Below are 22,350 nucleotides of genomic sequence, written 5' to 3'. Positions count from 1 at the left end.
ATACTTTTAAAGCCGGTCTTCTTGCGCTTCTTAATGTAATAATTTTCTAAACATCCAATATGGACAGTAGGACATGAATAAATGAGAGAAATACACTGCTTTACATTTAAGACATTTTTTAATCGTGTATGTATGTATGTATGTGTGTGTGTGTGTGTGTGTGTATATATATATATATATATATGTATATGTATGTGTGTGTGTGTGTGATTTTTGCGATAGAAATATGTGATGGGACTTCCACTTCCCCACAATGTCTCGAGTCAGGGCTCAAATATATTCTGAAGAATTATTCATGTCACTACTGGAAATCCTCTTTTTATCATTTGCATATCTGTCAAATATACTGTAATCTTATGATGTAAATTTTGTAAATGTCATTTGCATTATTTGGCAATGTGACCTGAACTAACAACAAGTCTGCAAGACATTGTCGCTTGGCTGGCTGTTTCTAATCAGCTCTTATGCTTTGATTTAAACCTTTTTTTTTTTTTTTTAAAGTATTGATTTAAATGAAAAAGAGATATTTATAGGAATGTTTAATATCTTGTTGGCACGGTTTTAAATTCATAAAATACGCATTGAGGATTTTTTTTAAAATAAAAAAAAAAAATTAAATCTGACAAAATTCTTCCTAATCGATGGCGAGATGAAGCTAATCTCTGGCAGCTCCACTCTGTCCTTCCCAAGCATTTCTAATTATCTATATTGTGCCTTTAAATGTCATGGCACATGATCCCCCAGAAACACAGAAATTCATAGTTCATGTGTGCCGACTGTCTCGGATTTTGACCCAAGTCCTGCCTAAGATAATAAATCCAGCATCCTACTTGTAGAGTTTTTCTATGTGAAATACTCTGTAAAGCTTCTTGCCTTGGTAAGCAGACACAGACAGGAGGCAGCAAACACGACTGTCCCTTTAAAGTAAGGCGTGCTATTCGTGGATATTGCCTGTTTCTATAACATTTACTGATCCCGGTCTATGTGATCCAGTTCATCTTTCAAACAGTCAGTGTGATCTCTGCCGTACATACACAGGACAGAACTGAATGGACTTCTCCTTTAATAATTCATTGTACCCTGACTTTCCCAGGCAGAGGTAGTGGGGTGAAACGTGATGTGCTGTATCAAATACCTAAGCAGTTTAAATAGATTAAACGAATGTTACCGTAAGCCAGGACTTTCTAAAATAACAGGGTGGAGAAGCATTAGTTAGTGTTAGTAAGACGCTGAATAGCTCTCATTGGGATTGAGCCCGATTAACGTGTTCACTGATTTTGGCATTAAAGGGACAGTTTACTGTTCCTGACACCTGCACCAAAGAAGAATGCATATTAAAGGACTCTGTGACAAAATAAGTAAATAAAACACTTGCCGGAGCTAGAAGCTACAGCCCTGGTGCTGCAGATGCCCTCCTCCTCCATGGTGTGGTAGCAGGAAAGCGCACTTGCCTGGTTTCTGTAACCATTAAAATAGTGGGATTTTTGTGTTCTTTTTACGACGGAGGCAGGAATGTAAAAAGGTTAAGTATGTATTTGGGTAAGGGTAAAAAAGTTAACTTTTGAAAAGGTAATTTCTTTCCTCGGTTATTATGTTCTTTTTTCGGGTTTATTTTTTTAAGTGGGAGTTGGCAGGAGAGCTGTGGTTGGCGCTTCTTGACATCGCAATACGTTAGGAAGGTTGACCTAAGTGAGCTTCTGCTTCTATTTGAACAAAAGCCCAATCCCTTGCAGTAGGTCCTTGGGGAGGGCAGATTCTGGGAGTTGCCCTGGGTGAAACTGTTACCCCAGTGCCGGGTGATATGGGGAAATGCTTTGTGTCTTCCCGTATCCAGTAGGGCAGTTCCAGTTTGAACGTTTCAAGCTTCCTACAAAAGGCCTTCACATCTCGCCCAACAGCTGGCAAGCAGTATTAATATTTGATGCCACGATTAAAGTAGGGACTCGTGGCCTTTAACGGAACATGTTGCTGTTTCCCTTGTGGTTCTGTTTAAGTGATATTGTGTAATTCATTTGTATTTCTGTTCCAGCCATGGTACAAGCAGGGAGAGCCTATTACGATGGGGTCGCCAAGGTTGGAGAAATGACCACCGTCTCTCCAGTATCTAAAGAACTTGGTAAGTCAAGATGTAAAACTGTCTAGAGTACACAATGTGCTTAGATTGTTTTATCAATAACAATATGTTTTAGATGCTCTATAATGCAGTGTATTAACACTGCGGGATCTGTCCAAAAATGTCCAAGCTGGCTCAAGAAAACCCCGGAGATGGAATTAGATAGAAACAGATGAAAAATCCTTATTTTTATTTAAAATTCCATGAAAACCATTTTCAGCGCAAATCTAACTGGTTTGTAGATTTAGTTTAAAAGTTCATGGAAGCTGAGATCAATGATTGGATCTCCTTTCTCCTCCTCCCACCAATCAGCCATGACAAGGGGAGGGGGAACTTACTGGGGGTAAACATACAGCTGTTAAGATGGCGGCTCCAATGCTACTCAAGAAAAGATAATTGGTTATAAATAGAATTAATATTTTAGAGCTTCTTGATCCAAGGAGAAATCCGATTGACTTTTGGAGTCGAGAAGGAATTTTCCCCCCTGATGGCAGAGTTTTAAGTAGCTTAATTAAGGTTTTTTTGCCCTTCTTTTGGATCAAGAGTAGGAAGGTTAGGTAGAAGAGTTGAACTTGATGGACTTAGGTCTTTTTTAAACTATGTCAATATTTAATTGATGTTGCTGTGGTTATTATTCTGTATGAACGAGGTATTAGAGATAAGAGTTTCCCTAATATGCTATACAAAGAAGAATACATATGCCAAATGGATAGAGGCGATCCTTTCCTTCCTGTACGGAATATGCAAATTAATGCTTTGAATATTTTTCTGGCTTTCAAACCACTCATGTTTTATTTGGCCAGTCTACCCTTCTGTTAATCACCTACAAAACATGCACTGTGGTTTATTTATAAATGTTCATTTCTGGAGCTAAGTTCAACATGTGGAGCAGTCACCATGGAAACCACATCTAGAACTTGGCCGAAAAATTGCTCTTTATAAATACTGCCTTATATGGTGATTGGTATTCCTCCAACATCTTAGAGAGCCAATGAACAAGAGGTTTGCTTTAGAAGGTGTAGTGGTTCGAGTTGTGATTTACCGGCAGTGTGCATTTGACTATGTTCTATATATAGATAGTAAAGCCTTTAGAAGGTGATGAATGTCCTTTATTTATAAAGGTCCTTTCTGAGCATATTTCCTGCTGTTTCCAGTCAATTTGATTGACTGAAGAATTCTCTCACCTTGTTGTGCTGCGTGTCAAGTAGGTGGTGCTGCTATGTAGTGTATCTGTGATACCAGGAGCCATTAGTGTAAACCCAGAAGGATCCCAGTAATCATTTGTGATACCCAGAGCCATTGGCATAAACCCAGAAGGATCCCTGTAATCATCTGTGATACCTGGAGCCGTTAGTGTAAACCCAGAAGGATCCCAGTAATCATTTGTGATACCCGGAGCCATTAGCGTAAACCCAGAAGGATCCCTGTAATCATTTGTGATAGCCGGAGCCATTAGTGTAAACCCAGAAGGATCCCTGTAATCATTTGTGATACCTGGAGCCATTGGGGTAAACCCAGAAAGATCTCTAGATTCCAAATACTCTTTGCCGCTTCTTCAGTTCGAAAATAATTTACAAAAGAGATTTACACTTAACAGGAAAGCTAAAAGATTTCCATATAATTTTTTTTCCTCCTTACTCGTTCACCTGGCGGTGTTCAGCCTGAAGGAGTGCCACGGAGCAAACAGAAAAGAGCAAACATTCACACACCATTCTCCACTATTTACCTAGTTTGATTGTTTGTGAACCTGAGGTTTCTGGAAAAAATGTTTTTTGATGACAACGTTTTGAAGGTAGTTACAGTGCGTGGCTGGCCTATCAGGAAGCCTTGAGGCCGGCCATCTAATTATAGGCCACAGAATCTCCCTATTGCCGGCAAGCCTTCATCAGGAGTGTGTTTGGCCAGATATATCACCTGATGTATGATTTGTACTGCCAGTCAGCCCCTGTGCCGCTTTGGCTATCGCCCCGGGCCCCCCCATAAACGTGTAGAAAACAATCCTATTGACTTCACGTAACCGATCAGTGGTCCTAAACATTGGACCACAGAGGGAGTGGGAAGCTCTGCAGATTCCCTCAAAGGTAAGTAAATGTTTTCTTTATCTTTGAATAATTCATAGGAATTTCTCTACTTTTTTTTTTATGGGTAGAGCCAAATTTTGGCACCAGATGTAAATTAAGGGGACTGTTGGTAGTTAGGGGCCTCTTTAATACCCCTGATAGTAAAGGCATTTTTTTGGGGGGGTACATGGAACTTGAGCTATTTTGAGATATTTGTACTGAGCTCTAAAGGTCTGTGCAAGAGATTATTTGATGATTGTGGAGGTCCCAGGAATCGTCACGGCTTTAAGAGGTTCATCCCATTGTAGTTAGAATCTTCTGTTGTTCTTCTTTGAGCAACACAGCTGTGTTCTCTGTTATTTTACTGAATATTTCTGCAATTGACTTTGAAAACATCCTTTCGATTCCACGTGCAGAGATTTCTCAGTAAAGGTCTAGTTTTTCCAGGTCAGCTTGAGACTTGCGACTGAATTAAACTGGAAGCACTGGGCCGGTTAAACTGGTCTCGCCAGAAATGTAAATAATCTACAAATGGCTGAGAACGCCACAAATGCGAATCTGTTTAAAAAAATATGATGCATGTAGATCTGTCACAATCTGCAATTATTGAGTTCTCAATGGATACGGACTCAATGAGTGCCATAGACTTCAAAGAGGAGCCCAAAGCCACAACCTCCATGATTCCCAGACTACCATCAATTTCCTGAAATGCTCCCGGGAAATTACTTGTATAAAATAAAAATATTTATGATAAAGGACACAAAGGGACACTTTAAGGCATGGGATAGCCAAGCGTCCCCATTAATTTGCAAATGAATGGAGGGATTCAGCAGACTCCCCTCCCCCCATACAATTGCACCTTCTCCCCCAGCCGAACACATCTCCTGCTTGCCCTGCGCAGGCACAGTATACTTACCACCAGCCAGCTCCAGTATTGGCATCCATGAGCGTTCCAGTGGGTCTAACAAGAACCGTCAATGTGCCTGCACACAAATTATTATTTTTTTCCTACAGATTTAATGAATGCATATTAAGGTACTCGCAAAGTACTTAAATATACATTCTTTTTTGGTGTTGCTGTATGGAACACTAGACTGTCTCTTTAAATGAGTAGCTGTCCTAGTGCCAGATACCTTGTCACACATAGACAAGCTTTGGCACCACGGTGAATTTTCGTTCCCATGATGCTCAATTATGTTTTATGGTGTTGCAGCACGTGTGTTCCCTACCCCTTTTCATGTGCCCAACTTCTTATGGCTTCCCAAATTATAAGACTTTGTAAATTAATGTTTGACACTTAGAGTCATGATGTAAAGGGGCAGTCCCCGACACCCTCTAAAGAATTGGTTGGGGAAAGGGAAAAATGTATATGAGCAGATTCTGAACGCACTTGCAAGGGGACACCTCTAAAAATGTATAGGGACCGGGCAGCCATCATATGTATAAGTGTTGGCTGGAGGGACTCATCAACTAAAAAAAACTAAAAGTTAAATATAAACCAGGAACAAAGAACTTTTGGAGGTCTTGATCGGGGAACTCTTCACTAATGAGTAAAAAATATAAAAACTGTAAATAGGTTTAAAAAATCAATAGATTTAAGATCTAAAAATCCATAAAGGAATGGTTGAAGATGTAAGAGACTGGCAATTGGGCAACAAGGAAAGGATCTTCAGAGCCATGCTCATATATTAGCCAAATATATGGGATTCCTGTGCTCAGCAGCGCGAGGGTAACCAAGGTAAACCAGCATACGTTTGAATTGCTCCGTTTTATCTCATTCTCTGTAAACATGGTTACATCGCAGGTCAAAGGGTAACCTTAACCAAAGTAAACTTGTTGTAAAGGTCCTCTTCACCCAGGGTCTGTACTGGAGGATCCGGTGATCATGGATGCATGTCTGTTAATCATGTACTGTGAAGAGTAACCTCTTTATTTTGCCAGTTAGATGAGTTGTAAAAAAATAGGTGCAGATGTTTGTTTTTAATTGAATTTAGAAACGGTTACGTAATCAGGTTTACGAAAGGCGAATGAGTTACCCAATGCATTTCTTTAGGTGCATCAAAGTCGCTGTATTGATGCCTTTCCCTTCTTCCAAGTAACAAAGCAGTTCTTATATCCAGGCACATGGAAACCTTGTAGCTCCATGCGGAATTGCTTGCGTTCACTTGGCATGTTAATGACTGACAGCACTTTGTGGAATACAACATAGAAACATAGAATTTGATGGTGGATCAGAACCATTTGGCCCATCTACTTTGTCTATTTTAACTGATGTAATATAATGATGTAATGTATCGTTCACATCATAGAGGGATATATGATTGAGTCATCTCCAGGCTTTCTTCACCTAAAGATTGCACTAAAAACCCTGCTACCCAGTGGCTAACTTTGAGAATTTTCATCCACCTGTATGAAATGGGACCATTTTTTTTAAGTAAAATATTTAATTACGTGCAAAAAATAGCCAGAGCCGCCCCTTTATAAAGCAAACTTAGTCCACGGAGTTGAAACCACAGCTTTCCTGCCAACTCCCTCTTTGGTAAATAAACTCACTTTTCGATCGATATAATTGTGTGGTGGTACGAGAGGACCTGGGTGGAAACAAGTGAGCCATAGTTGTGAATTTGTTTAGACCATCGTGACAGTCGGACCTGTTTCCTTGTTTTGGCAGAGCTGATTATAGCGTGAGAAACAATCACTGTCCCAGTGTGGGACGCTGGAAGGTTGGCTCTTCTAGTATTAGATCACTACTTCTTAAGGGAATGATGAATATCTGATGGCAGCCTATTTAAAAGTAAAGAAGAAAAAATGTACATTTTTTACATATCAGAGTGGTTGGTGTCTAGTGTTGTTGCTGCCGACAGTTCTAGAGAGAGATACCAGATCTTTATAAGGAGGCATCAGTTTCGAATTGGCACCACCCAACACACCCTTAGATGGTGACATCTAATGTTACTCCCACACCCCACCATCCAGGATCCCATCCCATCATCCGCTCTAATCTTAACACCAGAGAACAATAGTATCAAACTCTGAAAAACAGGATACCTGTTCTGATCTTTCAATAATGCTGAGTAGCCAAACCCTTGAAAAGCCTCTCGAACTTAGTTTTAATTTTAATAATAATATAATAATCATATGCCATGTCATAATAAAAATAAAAAATTAAAATAGCAATTTAAAATATACAGATTAAAATAAATTCGAAATTGTAAAGTAACACCCTTTGAATACTCAATGAAGACATCTCAATGGCTCTCCTCCGTGCCAGGAAGAAAACCATTTCGTGTTCGTATGGTACGGCACTTGCTTGTGTTTTCATGGATCTTACCCCAGCTGAATGTTGGTGTGTTAGCTCCTGTGGTGATGCAATAAATTATTTGGACCACCCAAGCTAGACAAAGCTTTTCTACAAACCCTCCAGCGTTTGACATCCTACAAGGTATGTGTCAACCCACAAAAAATACCCAAAACGAAACTGGACCTTTCCCTTTAAGTAACCATTATTCGAAATTACTTCTCGTTCCCATATCTTCACCTCTTAAAGACTGACAATGCAAGAAGATATAATTTTTTCTTCTTTTTTTTTTTAGTGATTGCATACTCGGAACAGTGATAATTTACACTTAATCTGCCCTCATGGCCACTTGTGCGTGAAGACTTTCATTTTTCATGCACTCTGAAACGGGGCTTAATAAGGATGAAGGACAACCTTGAAAATAGTCATTGTTTAGCAAAACCGTCTATGTCATTGGGCACTAAAGAAACTCGAGACGTTATGACATGCCTTGCCCCCCGTGCTGACCTTTACCGTATTTTTGTGGGATATTTTCATTATTTCCAGATTAAAGGGAGCTTAATTTCGTCAACTGAATTAATTGTTTCAACGAAAGTACTTTCCCTGGCTGTTTAGAATCTAAAGTTTAAGATTTCATAAACACAAAGGACTTTGATGTTTGATTTACAGAATGTCCATATTACCAGCATTCTGTTTCGGTATTGCTCCTACTTAATTGAGACACGCCACGGACAGCTACACAGCCAAGTTTAGATCATGCATACTCTCATTCCCCCCCCCCATACATAAGTTTTCACAAAAACTGTTATCTGTGTTAAGAAGTGATGGCCCATCTTCTGGTTCTAGACTCTTCTATCCCCTTTTTTGTTGTCTGTGTCCTTCTTATCAAGGAGCTCAGAATGTTTGCTTGGTAAGAGAGTGTTGCGCTGTTCTAAAGCCCCAAGTCTCAAAGCAGCAGGATAGTAACTGGTGTAAATAAACTAAACCTAGCTTCTTGTAAATGCCTTAAGCAGTTCCCTAAATAGCTAGAAATAATGCCGTGTGGGAAACCCAGGTCTGCTCTCCAGATTTAGAACAGTCTAAGGCCAATATAGTATGTGCGTTATGGGATACAGAAGGTATTAGGTTCTAAACCTGCTAGGCCTGATATGTCTCCAGCAACCATAAATGTTATAGTTCATGTGTCTTTTAGCCGTACTGCACAATTGGAAAGGCTTCTGAAGTGCTTTAGCACAATGTCATTCCCGTACAGAACAGGATTTCCTGGTCATTATGTCATTTTCTGCCTTTTACCTTTGCGAAATCTGTATCGTTTGACCTAGTAAATGTTTACTTCGTTACACTTGAAAGTTTTGTAGGCAATGAGAATGGGGTTTGTCTGGAGCGTAACAACCCCGGGCATCACGAAGAAATAATCGTGTCTGGGCCCAGTTAAAAGCAATGTGTATAAAAGCAGCAGAAAATCTATAATTAGTTATAAATATACATTTATTTTTTTTTAAATGCCTTAGTAGCATAAACGGCAATCAATCACAAAGTCACATAGGAAAGTCTTGCTAAAACTGTACCCCCTAGTCACGCTTCTAAGCACGCTGCTTAAGATAAGAAGGCCCCTGCTTACCCATTTATTATTATTTATTCATCATATTCTGTAGCGCTGTACTATGCGTAGACAGGACCTAACAAGTAGTATATAACATAACAATTTGATTTACACGAACAGGTGAGCAGGACAGAGATCTGTCACATGGGGGTCGTAGAAATCCGTGAGTTAAATGGCCCTTCTACGCGGTGCTGGGGCCTGTGGAGCTGAACCCAGGGAATGTCCCTGCTGAGTGCTCCATGTTATAGGTTACATATGGCTCGTCCACTCCCTGTTGTTGTTGCTGGCTTTCGTGCATGTAGGTAACAGTAATTTCAGATAATGGATCTTTAGCAAATCAGCCATATTAATGACTTCCTCCGTTTGCAGAGCCTTTGTATATAAAGCATAACGTAAGCGGGAGGGATGTTTGATAATAAAAGGTCCCCAACCTGTAATTAGGGTGGCTTTGTGAAAGAGATTAGCCATTCTTAGTTACTGTTTAGTTGAGTTTGTTGAATTTCAGGGTTGTTGGAGGGGATAACGGTTAGCTGGGAGATACCCCCTTCTTCCATTACAGGTAAAGCTGGAACTAAAAATGTTTTTGGAAGAAGCCAGTGGGCCTGGTCATGGTTAGTTTGGTAGAAGCCAGTGGACTTTGCCCTGGTTAGATTTTGAGGAACATATGTTGGCATTGTCCGCTGCAATAGACAGGCATTCACTATGCTGTCCTTATACAGCCAAGGCCTCGAGGTCTAGTAGTGGAGAAGGGAGAGCTGTTCTGCTCCTACTCCTTTCTGGAGATTGGCTAAATGGCAAAGTAACCTGTCCTGTTAAATCACCCACAAGAGCAGACAGTATGAGATGCGCCAATTGAGAGTCGCAAAACCATTGAGAGATGTGACTCCAGGTTACCCCCTGTCGGTTAAAGTAGCAGGAGGATCGCACACGCCCTATGTTCTAGTTAATTTAATGGAATTAGTAGTACGCCATTCCATTAGTAGTTCCTAGTAAAGTCAGAGCTAGTGTATTGTCTCTGGTTAAATTATTGCATATGACCACAAAGAGCTTGGCTGGAGCAACAGATACACTTATTAATTATAAAGCACAAGTAATCAAAGTGATTGCTCAAAAAATACATTCGTTCTGTTTTCTTGACTACCATAGACTGTTTCTGTAAGAAATGGCATAACACCCTTGGCTTGTCCCTCCTCCAAACATTGCCACCTTACTCTTCCACAGACTTCATGCTGTCTGCAGAGATGGGGCGACTTCTTGATCTGGCCCCAAAGGACAAGTTCATTGGGAATATGTCCCAAGAGGCTCGGACTTTCTTAAGGAACCAAATCCTTTATTTCCCTCTCTAACGTTCGTCATTACTAGACGCTTAGTATGTTTGCCAGGTGACTCTGTAACACAATGTTCTACGGCCATAAACATCACAGCACTGTGTACAGAAACTGTAGATAATATGTTAATGAATTGTGTAAATAAAGCAAGTTATTCTTTTTCTAAATGCTGTAGAATAGCGAAAGGCCATAAAGTCTAACTAAAGCCCCATCCCTTAGCCGTGTCTCTAAGTGTCCTTCTTGGGTCATTTGTGGTGTTGCCTGGTGTTCAGAGGATCTTCTTCAATGGGGAATTTGGTGGGAAACGTGTTCATTAATGTAAGTATTAATTAATAGTATATTAGTAATTCATTGTAATAATCGCTAAATAAGTTTATTTAATGTATTCTAGGCTTTAAAAAAGTGACCAATCCTCGTTAACCAATCATATGAACTTTCAGTGAGCCTCGTCAATGCAGAAATACATTAATGCCAAGCTGCTGCCTTTTTGACTTTTTATTTCCTTGTTCCTTTTTGTTCTTTTGGAAGACAAATTTCTACAACAATACAACCCCAAATAAAAGTGTCTGTGTGTGTGGCTTTATAAAGTACTTCTAGTCACCCACGGTGTGTTGTTTTTTTTTTTGTGTCCATAGTTACAGAATAACTCTGTTCCGCTAAGTGATTAAAATTTAGGCTGATTCACAAGCTACACCGCCAAGGGCAATCCAGCTATCTGAGCTGTTATCCCAGGGCTGCTGAATTTGCCATTTGCCTTGTGTGGATCTATTGACAGATTCTGTTTGATTAGCTTTATTGAAGTGCCGGCTTTTAACCCCTTTGCTGCCGGGAGGGAGAGCAACACCCAAGTCGTTTATTGCTCACCGCCTAGCACTGAATGTCTGAAACAATTACTAACAGAGAAACGCGCAGGGCAAACCGTATAGACTGTGATTTTAAAGTCTGCTCCTAGAGAAAAAAAGAGAACGTTCAGAGGATGAAGGGGTTGGAGTTTCTAAAGGGGACTGTCACTCCTAGAAAGAGACACTTGGGAAGTATGCATTTAAGGATCAAACCCCATCCATATTTTGCGTGCTCATTGGGTATATTGACTCGGCAAAGAAAGGTTAAGGGCTTTGAAGGGTCAGAATGGTACCCGATTTCCAAGAACATGCAGCATGCCGGCTAGACCTGTCCAACACGCCTTCCCGCTTTCTAAAGGGGGATGTCTAGGGTAGGGATTACCTAATGATGGATCTGCGTCTGGGAGTTATGGCCAGCTCTAAGCAAACTTAGTCTCTGTGGCCCTTCAGGCTAGCACGTGAGAGAAGGTGGTGGCGCCCCCTATCAGCTTATTCCCATAGAGAGTTGCCCTGTACCCAGATAGACATGGGCAGTGTAGATTAATGTAACCAGAATAGCATGGCAGGGAGTACCCGGCAGAGTCGTCCCATTGGATTAAACAGTATAACGTGTCTCTCTTTGTCCACTCGAGATGTTGGGAGGTACTCTTCATGCCATCCCGCCATCTTTGCTTTTGGTTACACAGTCTGTTTAGGATTTTACACGTGCAATCGACATGTGCATTGGGCTTTAACCAGGGTGTATCTGGCAGCTCTCTCGGAATTTTCACACGCCCGATGCATCAGCAATATCTGTTGTATACATTGTGACCCTGAATCATGCATGTATGTTAATTAGCACGTCAGTCATGTTTTATCCAAACATTAAAATTGACGTGTGTGTCCATGCTCTACACAAGAATGTTCAAAGGGGCACGCCAGGTTTATTTTGTTTAATAAGAAGAATTTTTCGATAATATCTTGATATTAATACATATTATTATTTGTCAGTGTCGGATTAGGTATAACTCTGATTCTTACCTGTTTAACATTTCCAGCAGGACTGGTGTATTATCAGTGTTGGTGTTAAACATGTAATTAAAGAGATATTAACACAAATTAACACATTGGGCAATCAGCTCTGTCTTCTACACAAATTTGGTGCCTAAGTTTAATACACAATTTTTATTTAACAAAATAGAGTGAAATCGGACATACTTCATGTGTTTTTCCAAGCAGTGCACGCGTTTTGCGATATCTGAGTCATGCCTATAGCAGACGGCACCATGCTGCGCATGGTGGAAACATGACCCCGGTGTAGGCCAAGAGTCAATATTTAAAGAAAGAGTGTTGCAGAGCAAACAGTATTTTGTTCTCACAAAAGGTCGTGGAAACCGTTGGCAACAAAGACACAAGTTCCGGAAAACATTGCGTATAAAGCGAGGACTAATAGGGATGCTGTTGAAAGGATAAATCAGCCGTATGAGGCCACTTCCCGTGTTCTTCAACCATGGCTGGCCAAACTGATCACGACAAAGAAGCCAAACTTGAATATGGGAAGGGTGGGAGCCTTTGAAAGGTGTGCAGAAACCACCAATCCCAGTAGGCGCCAGATTCATGTCTACCTCCTGAAGTTATCCTCCGGTTGCGCTAGATATTCCATTACAACACCCCCCAATTCCATAACTACAAACAGCACAGATCTAGTTCATGCCTAACCTGCTGAAGGTCCTACATAAAGGTGTGGTAGAACGTCTTTATGTTGCTAAAGGTCAATCTATAGTTCTGAAAATTCTATAGTTTATTTGACATTCCCTTAATGATTAGCGACGAGCTATGACGATTCCGATAAACAGAACGGTAGTATAGTATTCGGTAGGTGAGATTTCTTTTTCTGAAGCCTCTCCAATTGGCACCAAACTGGAGAATACAGCATAAGGCGACGTTTTGTACCGTGACTCATTTATCCGCGCGTCTGTAGCTGTATGTGGAAATAATTCATAAAGATTGCACTCGGTGAAGACCGCACAGGTTTTCGCTTGCCTAGTGCTCACAGGACAATGAGCGAACAAAGGGTTAATAAAGCAGTGGATAAAGTTGTTCTATCTTAGAGGTGTAAGTAGATTGATTAGATGTGGTGGAACATTTTTACACTCCACTCCAAATGTTAATCTGCTCAAACATTCTAATTCCTGTTCCGACTGTTTAATCTGATTATGGATTGCGGGCACCGGTTTTCAGGTTGGCGTGTTGTATGGGCATTTCAATAAACATTGAGTCGGTGCCTTGACTGCTGCCGTTTACCCGCTCACGCATTGGCAGGTCCTGGTGAGAATCCAGCTCCGTATTCGTATTGTTCTCCTTTACAGTTGTTCTTTCACTGGCTATTTGCTTTGGCCATCCCTGAGAAAATCCCCATTCTCCCAGACAAAGGTGGCTTCTCGTTTTCCCTTGATTAGATTTACAGAATGATTTATAATGAGATACTATATATATTGTGTTCTCGAGAACCAGCAAATAGTTGAAGTTGATACCTAGCTTGGCCAGTTACTCTGGTAGCTTCTTCAGGGCTTATGTGAGCCTCGAAGGTATTACAATACCTTGGGGACTCTCAAAGTTTGACCCGTGGATTTTACTCCATTCTCCAGTTGAATGGGTACATTCTAAGGGTCACGGAGTCTCGAGCTGAATTCTCCTTTTTCTAGAGAAATGTGCCTTTCCTTGATTGTATGTATTGTTCTTATTCCCTACTTGAAATTTACACAACCATTCCTTTTAAAGTTCATCCAAGGTCAGTCTTTGTCCTGTAGGGTTCCTAAGACAAACGCTTCGTAAGGACTGCTAAACCCACCGTTTTTTCCATTCATTAACATGCATTTCTATCCGGTTAGCGCGAAGTTGGCCCAAATTTATCACTGCTTGGTTCATACCGAGGGAAGAATGCCTGTCTCCCAGTACCTGCGCACGCACAAAAGCACAAGTACCTAGTGGTGCTGCCTGGCTGATAGTTTCACTGATCCCTAAAAAAACAATAATACATTACAGTTTCAAGTGTTTAAGTCATAACACTTGAGGGCTTCTATAGGCACCACTTTTATAGCCATGCCAAGCTTAAACAAAACCCCTCAAAAATCAAGTGCTATAGGTGTGTGCTTAAAGTTGGTAATTCCTCCGTTAATACTAATGGAAAAAAAAATACATAACTGGTGACTCAACAAAAAAAACGACGGCAAATAACTATTTCCTGGTAGTGTATTATTCCTTTTTTCCCCTCTTTTTTGGATTGCACAATAAATGGACAAGTATCGCTTTCCCAAATTCTCCGTATCACAGTTTGATAAATATAATAAACCCTACGTAATGGTGTTTAGGGAAGCCTAGAAGTTGATAGTCTTTAGCCCGTCTAGTCTGCATAAGAGAAACCTTCTCCGTGATTTTATAAAACCTAGTTGATCTATATTTTATGGATTTTATTTTATATTTGGACAGCCTATATGTATAGTGTTACTGGTTGGTCAATCCTGTCCTTGTGCGCTCAAAAATGATTCTGCCTATTCCATCCTTCGGTTTAAGGCTGATATACACTAGACCAGGGGCATCCAACCTGCGGCCCGCCAGCTGCTGCAGGACTACATCTCCCATCCTCCCCGGCCAGCCCCTTAGCTGAAAGAGCATTATGGGAGATGTAGTCCTGCAGCAGCTGGAGGGCCGCAGGTTGTTCGCCCCTGCACTAGACGCTTCAAAGAGAGGGGAGAGGAAAGTGGAGATATATTTACAGGATAGGGCAGCAAATAACTTTGGTTCAAGGGTCCTGTCTATAGATCCGTTTCTGTTATTATTTACCAGTTGTATTAATTGATCGTTAAACTAACCCCAACTGGTCACATCGGCTATTGGGAAACTTTCTCAGGCCACCTGTCGAGCAATTCCCACCTTAAGATTTTTGGCTGCTGGCTCTGGTGTTGGAAAGTTTTCTGTGAGTTGAGTTATTTGGGAACTTTGAGAACCTCTGGGAATTGGAGCTGCAGACCTAGTAGCTAAAAGCATATGCAGCAACTTGGAAGGTCAGGGCAAGGTCACAAGATCTCCCCAACTGACCCAAGAAAAGTGGGACTATTGCTACATAGGACTTCTGGATAATGATTAGAAAATGGGACTGTCTCATCAAAACTGAGACGCTTTAGAGCTATTCACTCAATAAAGAAAATATATTGTGTGTTGTATTTTTATTTGTTCTGTTTTTTTTCTTGATGAATATTCCTTTATTTTTTTTATATTTGCAGGGCTAGTTCTCCAGGAAATCTCCAGCGTACACAAAAAACTGAATGAAAGTCTAGAAGAAAATGTAAGTAGATGCCTGGAGCAGAGAAGCCTCGTGTATTCCTATAATACAGTACGAGGGAACTGCTGCTTTAAATTGGGTTTTATTTTATTTTTTTTCCCCAGTTTAAGAAGTTCCACAGAGAAATAATAGCGGAGTTGGAGAGAAAGACGGAACAAGATATTAAATATATGAATGTAAGTGCAGTTCGTGATCAAAACCTTTGTCGCAGTGATAAAAAATATAGATAAAAAATATGGATTTAACCCTATTATTTGTGTATTGTTTTCCCAATATAATCGTATTACTGTTGACCTTTAAGGAAGTTTATTTTGGATCTCCTTGGCTCCTGTACTCCTTGATAAGAGGACAACCCAGGAAAGAAGCCACAACCACCCCAGCATCAAAATGCAGTTTGATTTCTAACCCGCTGCTCTGGCTTTGATGCTAATTTATCCCAGAATGATTTTCCTACCATAGTTTCTTCTGATGCTGGCTGCCATGTGGACAGCCTTGGACCAGCCTCTCATCAGCTACTCTTAACACCACGATTACAGAATAATCGCATTTGCCCCTTTATCTCGGCCATCCGGTCTTTACCTACCACTCGCAGGGGCATTTGTTTTCTGTTTTTAATTCTGTGTGTCTTCGTTCTTCCTTGCTTACGCTTTGTGTTCTTATTCACGCCTTGCTATTGCAGGCAACATTGAAAAGGTACCAAACCGAGCACAAGAATAAGTTGGATTCTCTCGAGAAATCACAGGCTGAGCTCAAGAAGCTGCGGAGAAAAAGTCAAGGAGCAAGAAACGCAACAAAATACGAGGTGAAGGAAACCGAGGTATGTATCCAATAAAATAAAGCGGCTGCTGGGGATTGGTATGTGAGCCAAACAGTCGATGTGCACAGGGATCAGAAACAATTTGTATGACTTTTTAATTTCATTTGTGGGTCTTTTGTTTTCGATGAACTAATTTAATTTGTGGACCTTTCGGTTCGGACGGAATTTGGAATTTTCATTTGGAAACTGAATTTGTTTGTCTTGCTTCCCGTACAAAAAAAAAAAAGTACAATTTACAAACAAATTAAACATTTACACCAGGAATTCAGAGCTCTCTGTTTTGTTTCCATTTGTTTCGTTCAGCAAACACCCCCTTTTTCAGACATTCATAGGAATGCACAAATTTGCCAAAGTTTGTTACGATTCGTACAAATCTGAACGTACAAGTCTAGTGAGCTGCGTTGTTTTATACGAGAAATCGAAGAACCGAGCTGGTTTTTAGAAAGAACAGTATTTATAAAAGCTCTTTTAAGTGATATCTTTAACAAAAATATGGTGCACGTTCCTATTCAAGGTGTGTCCTTTCGTGGAGACTCATTCTGGTTTTTGCCTTAGAAGGTAGAATCAAGTTATGTTTATTTAGCCACAAACTTCTACATATCTCAGCTTTACTAAGCTAAATTACTTCCTTTTACCCCAAATATTTCCAAAACAATAACGCTCATTGAAGAACAAAAAAAGCCCATGTTGTAGGTGGTTTTGTAAAACAAATTATTGTTTAAAGTGATGTCATAGATATAGCGTTTCCTTCTTTCCTTGGGACTGGGCTGGCAAGGTCACGTGACTCTTGTGTGAGATCGGTTTATAGTACTTTTAACAAGTTTTTTTGTTCTTTTCTTTATAGTATTTGGAAACCATTACCTCTCGGCAGAGTGAAATTCAGAAGTTTATTTCGGAGGGCTGCAGGGAAGCGTTGCTGGAAGAGAAGAGGCGTTTCTGCTTCCTGGTGGACAAGCACTGTAATTTCTCCAGTTATCTGAACTACTATCATGTGCAGGTAAAACGGGATCGCTTTGTGTTTTCGGCCATTGAGAGAAATTGGCCGTGGATGCACAAAGACTAGAATCATTAGTAACGTTCTCTGATAGTTTTTGTGTAATAATATACCTATTAATTGGCATTTTTGTTTTTAGGCTGCTGATATCCTCGCCTCTAAGTTGCCCAAGTGGCAGGAAACCTGCAGTGACGTCACACAGGTCCCAGACAATGTTACTAATTTAATGCAGGATATGAAGCCCCAAGGACCCCCCACTATTCCTGGCACTCCTGAGCCTTCTCCACTTATGGACAAGAAAGCCCTGGTATGACATCACAATGAACTCATCTGTCAAAAATGATAAATGGCTCTGCTGTGGATTTTTGAGACATTGTTCTATCTATCTAATATATATATATATATATAGTTTTGGGCAATTTTGTGGACAAGACATTTTGCTTCAACAGTTACAGTAAAACCACAAACACCACAAAATATGATTGTAGATCGGCACGCTTCTCCTTCTGTTTTCAGCAGCAGGTCTAGAAATACTAGTTCTGTAAAGCAATTATATTGGGTGTTAACGAACACAAAATTATTTTTTCTGTGCATGTTCCACGTGCTAGTTTAATACTTATTAATGATTTGTCCCATTTTGCTCATTTAGATGAATGCAAATAACGACACAATCACGAGGAAGATGCCGCCAGCTCCCCAAACAAGAGCGCACATAAGTCCGCTCGTAGACATGTTCAGCAGTCCGTCAGCCGGGCCAAAAATGTCCTATGAAAGTCCAAGAGCGTCCCAAGGTACGTGTAATAATCACGTGTTCCTGTTCAGGCAGAAAAGAGAATTGCTTACAATCTCGTGTATATTGGAGAATTTGAACAGGGTTCTACAGGTTATTAAACCAAAGCATAGCTTACAGAGGCAAAGTCGGTAGTAGGGCTCTACAAATCTTTGATGTTGGAATGAATCAAACTGCAATCATTGTTAAATATTTCCCATCAAATTGAACTACATATCAGTATGTTGAAAATTGAAGCTTCATAGAGACTTTTGTAGCTCATGTGGGGTGTAACCGAAAATCACTAAACCTGGTGACCTGGGGCCCGCTGTGCCAACTTCTTGCTGTCCGTGAGGATGCCATGAGGACCATCTGCCGGCGGCTAATGTCGCTCACCCATTCACACTTCTTCTCCATCTTCAACCCATACCCTCATCAGCCAGCCCATCTTGGTAGATAACCGTGAGTGTAAATTATAGGAAGTGAGACTAAAAGGCCAGAGTACAGCGTTAGGAAATCATGCGGGCAGATGTAGCACGCAAAATATCACCCGCGTAAACAGAGGCGTGCACAGCGGTGATAGCAGGTCATAAAGCCCGCGCTCATGGAGGCAAACGTTTTTACTATGAAAGCCAGAGATTTGTCTTGAAAGGCCCCTGTAACATGTATTGCTAAATCCACATGATTTCTTCAGTCTCCCTGCTGATTGAATCATGCATTATACAGGGCCAGCTCAGTCCTTCTTGCTGGAGAAACCTGCTGGCGCTGGCCCTTCATAATGGATATTGAAGTAGGACACTTGAGACTACAGCTCTCCCGTTAGCGAATAAACCCCGCTCTCCTTTATACTGTCGAGTGAGCGTGGAACTGAAAATTGAGCGTACGTAAAAAATATATGTTTATCTTTATAACCGAATACACGGCTAATCTGTAAAAGCAGTAATTGGTGACTATCCCGACTCGTGATAATAAAGCACAGCTATTCCTGATTCATGGCCAGAGATACTTTACTTTTCCTCCCCACGCAAGTGATATGGCCGGGGAAACCAAACGAAGGACTGCCAGCGGTTATTAATTACAAACTATTGTTGAGCAATTGATTGCTCTTTGGATTGTGAGTAATTAAAGGTGCTGTCCCACCTACTGCTAAATTTCTGCTAAATGCAGCATTAGAAACATCGTTCCTGGAGCTGTTACTTCCCCAAATACTTCCAAAAGAAATACTTTAATAATGGAAAACGTTGCATCTTTCAGAATGTTTGTCCCGGGAACGCTTAAATGTCATGTGACCAAACAGCAGCCACTAATAGCCATAGCTGTTCACAAGGCTACATGAAAGATTAAAGTGACAGATCTGCTGAGGTGTATTTGGTTAATGTACTAGAGGGTGTCCTTAGGGCAACGTGTAGAATATATAAGGTTAATTGCCTTGTGTTTGATCCCGTGTTACCGGTGTATCTGGCTTATAAGCGGCCCGGAGTCCGTCACTTCTATGGATTTGGTTCCTTTGTCTGTGAATGAAACCGTTTAATGCCTCCCTTTAGCCTGCATGCTTTTGGTAAAAAAATGAAGTGCTTTGTACGTTACGGATTGATATTTAAAAAGAAAAAAAAACAACAAAGTAGATCTTCGGGGAAAAAGGGATGGAGTCACACGGAGAAACGCGAAAAATCAGCGATCGGTGTCTGTTATTAGAAGCTCAGCGGACGCCTTTATACTCCAGAGGAACAGCCTCTAGGAAAAAGAAACTCATTAGCTTTATCCTAACAGCAACGCCATGACGAGGCTTCTACTAGAATCAGAAGAGCGATGTCGAAATCTGTTCCTTACTGTGTGTTCTGTTATATAGATATCTATCTATATATATATATATATATATATATATATATATATATTACACCCTGTCAAGAGGCATGGATTTCGTATGAAGAGATGGTAGCTGTGGGCTGGAACCCCTTATAATTAATAAAAGAAAAAGGGGGAAAAAAGACCAATTCCTTTTGTAAACTAGTTATAAAAAAAAAATAATCTATAAAAATATTCTAGAGGATCTCCAGATTAATTACATACAAGAAACATAGAAAAGTAACACATTTACCCATTATTTTTTTTATTTATTTTTTTAAAAAATCAGTCCTTGGCCTCGTCATATATTCGGGTTTGGTTTAGGTCTAGCCCAAACATATTTAAATGATTTCACTGTGTTAACTTCTACCGCTTCTGCTGGGAAGCTGTTCCAATTATCTACCACTTCTGCTGGGAAGTTGTATTTATCTACCCCCAAAAAAATTTAAACTTCCTCTCGCCCTGTAGTTGTAGATAACGGCTTTCGGTGCCAGTTTGCAATTGGTCGTACAAAGCGATTCAACATCCCAGATTGATCTAAGACAAAGACGTTCTAAGCAGTACAGAGAGAACTTGTGTCGATTTGTATCGAGTTCTGTCTTTGTGTTTCCGGGAATAAAGTTGTCCAGGTGGCCGTTGTTTGCGCTGCTTGCGTTTCTCTTTACATTGTGTTGCTAACAATAGAAGATTGCGCAATAGGCTTAACTAATTGGGCTGATTAGTACCTTATTCTTTTGATCTGGATGTTAGCCAGGCTCCGTTAAAGGGCCATCATAATAAAAGTATTAAAAAAATATATTTTATGTAAATGTTTTATTGGGGCAAACATACAAAACGGCCCCAAAAAACTTGTGCAACTATATATTTTTCTGTGCTGGAGTGGACTCTATCTTCTGTTGAACTGATAAAGCCATCATCGTTTCCTAATTTTAATGAGAACAACTGAACGTAATGTGTGCAGCTGTATAGTACGGGAGCGGCCATCTTGTTTCCTGGCAGGAATCTGCCGTTTTGGCTTCTGCGCCATTACGAAGACTTGGCTATAAACCAACTTGTCTGTCTTCAACTTTGCCACACACCAGGTGCGCTGGAAACGCGGGCTGTAGACGTATTTCAGTGTTAATGTTTACCAAGTAAAAGTAGCAGCCGTAATTAGTAAGACTGGCAGGTTTTTTTTAGGTTTTTTTCCTCCAGTCCCATTATCATAAATCTGCTTTGTCTGTTATCTGACCTTACGTGAAATCCTCTTGTTTCCAGCAGAGATGGCGGACGATGCCAACCTGCCCCGCTCTATGTCTGTGGCGACGGGGTTAAACCTGATGAAAAAGCCCAAAGTGAAGACGATCTTCCCGCACACCGGAAGCAGCAAGACGTTACTGAGCTTTGCCCAGGGAGACCTCATCACCCTTCTCATACCAGAAGAAAAGGACGGCTGGCTCTACGGGGAGCACGATGCCACCAAGCTGTAAGTCGAACGCGTAGGGGCTCAGTGTATTTAATTAGGGTCGCTGTAGAAAGGGTTAAGTCTGAGTAGTATCGCCGTGGAATCCTTTTGTCGACTCACGACAACACATCTGAACAAAATACCATTCGCAAAAATGCCAAACAGCACAAAAGCGGCCCAAAAATGTTAACTATTTCCAAAGAACTTACAGACGTCGCGGTTGGGTCTTCCACCATCCATGGTTTGGGGTGGTGGTTTCAAGCCCTTGGCTTCCCTTGCCCGAGCCTGGAAGGGACCTTGTGTTTGGATGTTACCGGTAGCACCGGCCAGGAGAGGATTGTATTCAGTCTCTTCTGGTCTGTGTCTGGGGTAAGATGTCTGCGGGTGACATAAATATTTGATGTGCTGCTCACCAGCATGTGTAATGTTCTGCCCTGGTGTATGTGGGATGTATGGTTACATAATTCCCTTCTGTGACTTATACATACATCTCACATACTGCCAGACAGCAACACGGGAAATGTATGAGTGGCCTAAAAAAATGGCTCATGGTAAAGTCCTTTGTGAGTCAGAAATGGTCCACCTAGGATTGCTGTATCAGCCATTTTCCCAGGACAGATCTATTTTCTTACATCTTTCTCACCGCTATAAAGTGCTTCCCTTCATTATGGGGGCCGCATGAACGTGACTAAGTAAACGATTACCTTCTATGGGTTTACACCTCCCTGTGTGTACTCAACAACATGTAAAATTAGGTGTGATACAATGAGTACCCAGGCAACATGTTTCTAAAAGTCTGAAGTATCAGGGGCAAGCATGTAACTGAAATGACCCTTCACACTTTTACGTATGGAGACATGCGCGGCTTCATGCTGAATCAGCTCAGTGCTCCGGTACTGGGGTTCTTATAGAAATT

General features: G+C 40.8%; 1 protein-coding gene across 1 annotated transcript in view; it reads left to right on the top strand.

Moving 5' to 3' along the window:
* Positions 1–22,350, top strand: part of LOC149283502 (BAR/IMD domain-containing adapter protein 2-like 1) — a 40,198-nt gene that overhangs the window by 13,685 nt on the left and 4,163 nt on the right. The window contains exons 3-10 of the mRNA XM_089497458.1: positions 2,030–2,116; positions 15,507–15,568; positions 15,670–15,741; positions 16,245–16,382; positions 17,227–17,379; positions 17,516–17,683; positions 18,026–18,167; positions 21,248–21,455. Coding sequence (XP_089353584.1) covers positions 2,030–2,116; positions 15,507–15,568; positions 15,670–15,741; positions 16,245–16,382; positions 17,227–17,379; positions 17,516–17,683; positions 18,026–18,167; positions 21,248–21,455 — 1,030 coding nt within the window. The remainder of the gene's footprint in view (positions 1–2,029; positions 2,117–15,506; positions 15,569–15,669; positions 15,742–16,244; positions 16,383–17,226; positions 17,380–17,515; positions 17,684–18,025; positions 18,168–21,247; positions 21,456–22,350) is intronic.

This window comes from Sceloporus occidentalis, unplaced genomic scaffold, assembly GCF_023333645.1.
Source record: "Sceloporus occidentalis isolate IW3139 unplaced genomic scaffold, rSceOcc1.0.p SCAF_103, whole genome shotgun sequence".
NCBI classification, from domain to species: domain Eukaryota; kingdom Metazoa; phylum Chordata; class Lepidosauria; order Squamata; family Phrynosomatidae; genus Sceloporus; species Sceloporus occidentalis.
This window is presented reverse-complemented; position numbering and strand designations above follow the sequence as displayed.